Genomic DNA, 7,033 nt, shown 5'->3' with positions numbered 1-7,033 from the left:
TAGGGTTATTTTTAAATAGCGACTAATAAAAAAAACATTTTTTCACATAATTTTGATTCTTTCTTTTTAAAGTGTAGTACTGTATGTTTTATTTCGTTGTTCTAAGAAGAGAGTGCAGCAAATGGCTAAATGATCACTTCATGATTGTGATTGGTCAGCAAGCTTTGCAGCCCTGGATACTTAAGCTGGACTCCAATGAAAAGAAGGCAGTCACCTGGCAGACTCCGGCAGACACATGAAGGCTCACATTCTGAGAGGGACTTCACCATACGAGCACCGCAACAGAGAAGGATTAACCTACGGTATACTGTCGCTGCCACGTCACCTACAAGATCTCTGAGGATCTTCCACCGACATCAACCCTCCGCCAGCTTCTCCGCCACTGCTTGGAGAAAACATCTCGTCCATGATAGTCTGTCGCAATATGTAATATAATCTAATACAATTCTCACCGGTTTCTACCTGTGTATATTACTGGCCGCGAAGTCACGCCCTTTAGGGCTTCCAAACATAAAGAAAATATTTATAGAATTTCATGCTGCTTGGGCAATTAAAATACGGCATTGTATTCAGATAAATTAAGAACTTTCGAAAAAATTCTTCGAACTTCTCATTGTGTGGTCAAATGTTTTATTTAAATAAAGTGATATTCTTTATATAAATTTGACTAATTGACTATAGTTATTTTTAGGTTAGTAAAAATAATATTTATAAATAAAAAAACAGTCGTTTATAAATATCGTCGTTTTCTTAAACAAAATTATCAGCTTTTAACAGAAAATCGTAGAATTTAATACTAATTGTCTGAGTACAGGGTAAAGTATAAAGATCTTCCATACTTTGAGAGGGAATTGTGTAGACTCTAGTGGGGGGGGGGGAGGTAGAGAGGTGTGTAAGTTTAATTCTGTAGGTTAGTGAGGTGAACATTACGGATTTGTTGTTCAAGCGTATTATGAGAGCAAAAACTTGTATAAAGTAGCATTTAAAGCAATTCAGCAATTGTCAGGTCGTTTCATGGTACTGATATCAAGTTTGAGTTTGAAGAAGAGTTGAAAACTACATCCTTCTAGGTTAGGTTCTCGCTGTAGCTGTTCTTCTAATCCAGGAGATATTAACATTTTTATACATACCGCTAACTTGTGAATATTTCTCTTATAGGAAATTTTACTCAAGTGTGTGAAATTATTTTTAGAAGAGGTTAGAATAAGTTTGTAAAAAAATAGTTACTTAAATTTTTTTTTTAAATTTAAACATATAGTCAAACATGCGAAATGGTTACATAACAATGTTTCGACTGAAGGAAAAAGAAAATTTGTAATACTAGACGAAAACGCATATGTCCCACCATGGAAGGTTGAATCGCCCACTGTTCTGATAAGCGGAATTCATGTTAATTTATCTTTTGGGGATATTTTAAGGAAAATGTTTTCAAACATCGTCCTAGATCTCTTGAGGATTTGAATCAAAGAATCATACAGAAACTCGATTTCATTCTGTCAGAGATCATCAGGGCAGTAATGGAGAAATTCTTTGAACATCTTAGCAACGACGGCCGCAATTTTTCTCTAATATCATTTTAAAAACATATAAAAAAACTTTTCAGAAATAAATATTTTTCAAGTTAGATTCGTTCATTCTTTACAACGTGGGAGATCCCAATGCCCCATTCTGTAAACCGATCATTTTTTTTAAATTGCATAATATTATTTGCGTAACCAACAATCAACAATGTACAACGTAATGTAATTAATAAAATACAATTCAGACCGTTTAAATACATAAAAAGCTCTTAACTTTAAGAATAAAAACTAGCGAAGAAGAAGTTGGTAAATATATAAATTTTATTTAAACTTATCCAACATTTTTTTTAATTACAGGTGATTCATTCAAACCGATTCTTTCAAATAAACGAAAAATAGCTAGTACAGCTATAAATGAATAAATTATGGACAATATAAAGATCATTAAACAATACATACAAAGATGATGACTACGGAAAGTGGAAACCGTAATTCTTATAAGCAAGCATTGTGTATAAATAAAAACTATTTATCTTACAAATAAAGATGCAAAATTAGTATTTTCCTCATCGTGGAAAACGTTTATAAATAAGATTGTGTTTAAGTGACGAAATTTTAGATGTGTTAATTTTGTGTATTTTAATTTCTTTATATAATATAAAAAAATAAGTTTTATAAAGAAAAACTAAAATGTTTGTATTAATGTATGTGTTACGGCATTGGATTTTAAAAACATCGTGATTAAAAGTCCTATTAGGTAGCATATCAGATAATTATAATTTTCAATACGTCTCTCATGTTTATTGAGTTAAGCGACAACTGATCTAAATTATTGCCAACGATGATCTAAATTGATATTGGATATATTTGTGACAGTATCCCATAAGCATATATATCATAAACCTAGTTTGTATAAATGCTTTTTCCTTAACAAAACTTGTCTTGACAATTTCAAAAATTTGGAAATCTGGTAATCAATGTGTAAAACAAAACGACTAAATTACTCGAAACATAAAAATACGTATTTATTATGGCATATCTGTCAAATTAATATATAACGAACACAAATCTTTATATTCAGCATCAGCTCGAAGTTTCGTGCAGAATTTGTATGATAAAGGATTTTATGTGGACTACAAATGGCTAATTTGATATAAACAAAGAACTCAAATATGCAACTACAATATATGTAAGTGCAAAAACATATTTCACCTCTCACACTTAGACGGTGTGCTCCAGCATGAAACAATAATTGTATCTCGTCGCACATTTACATGAATACGTTTTACGCGGAGACCATTAATTTAATCGCCGTTTGTAACCGTTTCGCAAATGGTAACAATCGGCATGTATCGGAGGACGTGATCTATTTTCTTTTTTACAACATCACCATCTGAGTCGTGATCGATGAGATAGAATAACACCGTTCGGATATTATGTATATGTAATAATAATAACGGATCGGTATCGATATCGATCTGTATTTCGATCACACTACTACCATGTTTACTTGGCCGTTTAAAGATATTTCACTTTCTTACCATTCAAGGCTCTAACGCTGTTCACGTCCTTATTCGCTGTAATAATGATAGATGGAATGAGAATCCTCGGCACAATTATTGCTGTTTTGGTGAACCGAATGCTTAATATGCGATTTTGCGAAGATTACGGCAAAATTTATTTAGATGTCACTAGAATGACTCAGAATTTAAATTTAGAAATAATACATGATTGGAATAATCATAATATGAGTCACAGTCAAAGTTTTCGGACATTGGCATTTCTATAAATTCGCTATTATATGATCTCCAGCTGTATCTCTATCCCCAGGGCTTGCCCAAAAAGCAGCGACACAATAATTGGAAGCGCAGCAAGGCTGTGAAGCCGATTTATTTATTGATATTTTTATGTTCAATGAATCATAGAATAATTCGATTAAAAATAATAAATATTTTTTGTCGTTAAATATAGACAAGTTTTAACAAAAAGTATACATTTACTATTCAATATTGATAATGTCCTTTTTAAAGTAGTCTATGTTAGATATAATACACTTATTCCAGTATTTCTTCGTATGCACTATTAGGTGTAATCTTAATTTCATTGACGTTCTTTTTGCTCGCGTGTGACCTTGACCTCTCATTTCCACTCATTTTTATATTCTAAACATGTAACTATATTGCAATAAAATACTACTAAATAAAATCTGTATCTAATTGCTACCCACTATCTTCCGTCTCCAAAATACATTTGAAAAATAACCCGACATAAAAAGTTTACCAATCACTCCCAACAATCAACATATAATGAAATTTTAAACGCCGATTATTTCCAAAACATGGACTATCAGGAAAAAAATACAGGATCAAATATATGTATTTTAAAAACCCATAATTTTTTTGTATGTTTTTTTATTTATTGCAACAAAGATAAACATAAACGTTAAGGAATGATTCATTTAATGACACATTAAGGTTGTTATGGCCCTTGTTTTTTTTTTTATAAAAAGGGACCAGCAAAATTGACGATGGAGTTTTGATAAAGCACGAGACAAGCTCTGTCTAAGTATACGAATTTGACAAGGATACACAAAATATTTTACGCTAAAACCGATCTCAGAATTCGCATATTTTTGATTTCATCGTGTTTTTAGAACAATGAAATAGCAATAATTGCAATTTTACTTTTTGTGATAAAAATAATATTAACGTCTGTTTTTATTAGATTTTTACGTTGAGCAAAGGGTCTTAATCAAGCAAATGAACCCCATTCATACTATGTAGAAAAAGTTTGTGCTTTTAAGCGTTTTTTGTAAATTAATTTTAATTTACATAAGTTTTGTAAGTGTTTTAATTTGAGAACAATTTATTTAAAAAAATCATGATTAAAAATAATAAAATTGTGAAAATTTAAAATCAAAATTTTTTTTCTTATATTCATAATTTTAATAAATTAAATTTTAAAACAGCAAATATCATATTAGGCAATAAAAAATATTATTTTTATGGCATTTACAAACGTCACATTTTTTTACAGTGGCAACACTGAACGGCGCGTCATTCAGTGGGCGAGGCGTTTCTTGTTTACGTTTGTTAAAGATACTGATATTGCTTTTCAACAATAAGATATAAAAATGTTGCGAAATATCATAACTGCTACTTTTATTTTAACTCTTGTAACAGAAGGTTTGTAAAATTTTACCATTGGATTTATATTTTTACATTAATCAGTCAACATAACCTAGCTTCTAAACTATTATTATTATTTTGTCATTTTTACAAAATAATACATTAATAACAAAACAATATGCTAAAAGTTATATACGAAATCATCGATTAATATATGTGTAAACATTAAAAATATTTGTTTGCAAATTGGGCGTGGTACTAATGATTATACTATTTGTACTTTAGGTTATAGCTTGATGTGCTATAAATGTGCTCCTTCAATGCCTGGTTGTAATGATCCGTTCAATTGGAGAGGAATGGGATACTTAGGATCTTATTGTCCCGAAGAAAATGATAAATGCGTTAAATTGATTGAGCGTAAAGGAGGTATGTTATATTATCTTTATTAATTACACTTTTCTAGAAATTGACTAAAATTTTATTTTGGTTGATGTATTAAGCATTACAAGTTTGTCTAGTACAGAAAATTTACAATTGTCATAACCTTCTATTGAGTTAAATATTTACAACTATACTAACTCGAAATCTGACAAGCTAATAGTTTTATAAGTTTTCACAAAGACCACCATGAAGCCTTTTTGACAGAGCTATTTAACTGACAGATAAATTCTACATAGTTTGAAAGTTCATCTCGCACTTGCAGGAAGCGCTTCTAATATAGGCTGTGCTACATTTATTTATATATTTGACAAACGTATCAAATTTATAAAACAATACAAGATATAAAAAAAAACAATAAAATGTGTCTTATCTTATGCTAGAATGTTTTATCTAAACATACAAGCTATTTTATAAATCTTGAAAGAGGTGGCATAGAACAACCACACTATCTGTAGTGAGATTTATTAAAAGTATAATCTTTTTTACTGTTTTTTGAGGGCAAATTTGTATTGAAACAATGGGGATAAAATGTGTCAAAAATCGACTTTGCACAGTACTGAATATTTAGATTATTCTGAATTTGTAACATAGTCAAAAAGTTTCGGTCGCTTTCTACTTATTCCTTAAAATTCAATTTAATATAATTTTTTTTATTTTTTCAGCCGATATTGTAGTTACAAGAGATTGTCTCAGTAACTTAGAAGTGGTTAGAACTGACGTGCCTGCCGATCGCTATGAAGGATGTAAGCATTCTTCTACTGATATTCGTCTTGCTCAATATGTAAACAACTCGATTAAGGAATATGACGTCAAGAGGTATTCATTTGGCATTGATTATTAACTATATACAAATAATTACCAATATATTTTAATTTTTAGGAATTACTATGACGAAACGACATGGTGCATCTGCTATCTTGATCATCGTTGTAATAGCTCAAGTGCTATAAGTGGAAGTATCATCACAATTGTGTTTGCTGTAGTAATAATGATCTTTTATAGATTATTTTGAGATATATTATACTATTGAGACATGAATCATTCCAATTTTGTTGAATTTGATTGATATGATATTAATATTGTTTTATGTAGTATTCCGTCCAATGTTTCTATTGATATTGTGCCTTTCAAGTATTGCCTTATGGATTAGAAATCTCATATTGATTATAGACAAGTATAAATTAAAAATATCTTTTTATATGCACTTAGTAATTCATCTTTATATTATTCATCACTTAAGATTATTGATTATTTCTTACTTTTAACATATTGTTTGCAGAATACATAAAATTAAATATTTTCAATTTTCAATTTTTGTTTTTTGTTAACTGGTGATGGAAGTCGGGTAACGTATTTTTATGGGTTATTTTATGATGGATTTCATATGGATATTTGAGTTTGAAAATGTAGTATATGGTGAGTTTGAAATTTAAAATTTTATTAAGTTATGTTAGATACTTCAGGAGCTATGACAATTTTTGTGTGCGCGAATAGTTCCACGCTAAATATGGCACACAATTATACCCGCAAACAATGTGTTAATATGTAAAAGAATCTTATATGATGTGTATGATTTATAATCCGTCCCTTGAAGTATACATATAAAATATACTTTACTTCTGTAATTCTTTTCTATGACTGATTGAACCTTCCATGGCTTCCAAAGCATCAAATTAGATATACTTGACATATCGATGGCTTAAAGTGTAAATTTGTTAACTCCACTTTTGGGTGAGAATTACTTTCTAAAAAATTTCCAATTGAACATTACAGATTTGAGATATTGTTTTATTTTCCTATTTTTAAGTTGTCTATTTAGTTTTTTGTTTCTCCTGTAAAGTTGTCAAATATAGAGTTACTAATTTTACACTTTAAACCATCGATATGTTAATATTCTAGTGAATATTGTTTTTATTTAATAAGTTCTTTTTTATTCAATTTATG

The 7,033-nt window shown here is 29.6% G+C and overlaps 1 protein-coding gene across 1 annotated transcript; it reads left to right on the top strand.

The window, feature by feature from the left end:
* The first annotated feature begins 4,542 nt into the window (after window positions 1-4,542).
* Window positions 4,543-6,711, top strand: crim (QVR superfamily protein crim). The gene is made up of 4 exons (XM_088184852.1): window positions 4,543-4,705; window positions 4,934-5,074; window positions 5,752-5,905; window positions 5,969-6,711. The coding sequence occupies exons 1-4, from the start codon at window positions 4,654-4,656 to the stop codon at window positions 6,099-6,101; spliced, it is 480 nt and encodes a 159-aa protein (XP_088040978.1). The 5' UTR covers window positions 4,543-4,653; the 3' UTR covers window positions 6,102-6,711.
* The last annotated feature ends 322 nt before the right edge of the window (window positions 6,712-7,033 follow it).

This window comes from Plectrocnemia conspersa, unplaced genomic scaffold (genome assembly GCF_051122295.1).
Source record: "Plectrocnemia conspersa isolate PC_06_02 unplaced genomic scaffold, ASM5112229v1 ptg000004l, whole genome shotgun sequence".
Classification (NCBI taxonomy): Eukaryota; Metazoa; Arthropoda; class Insecta; order Trichoptera; family Polycentropodidae; genus Plectrocnemia; species Plectrocnemia conspersa.
The sequence above is the reverse complement of the archived record's forward strand: the minus strand, read 5'-3'. Positions and strand labels throughout refer to the sequence as shown.

What these genes read in the sequence shown, in the direction of transcription:
- crim (XM_088184852.1), top strand. Translation starts at nt 4,654, where the DNA reads ATGTTGCGAAATATCATAACTGCTACTTTTATTTTAACTCTTGTAACA. An exon ending in TTTAACTCTTGTAACAGAAG is followed by an intron (nt 4,706 to 4,933) that starts GTTTGTAAAATT and finishes TTTGTACTTTAG; the next exon opens with GTTATAGCTTGATGTGCTAT. An exon ending in ATTGATTGAGCGTAAAGGAG is followed by an intron (nt 5,075 to 5,751) that starts GTATGTTATATT and finishes TTATTTTTTCAG; the next exon opens with CCGATATTGTAGTTACAAGA.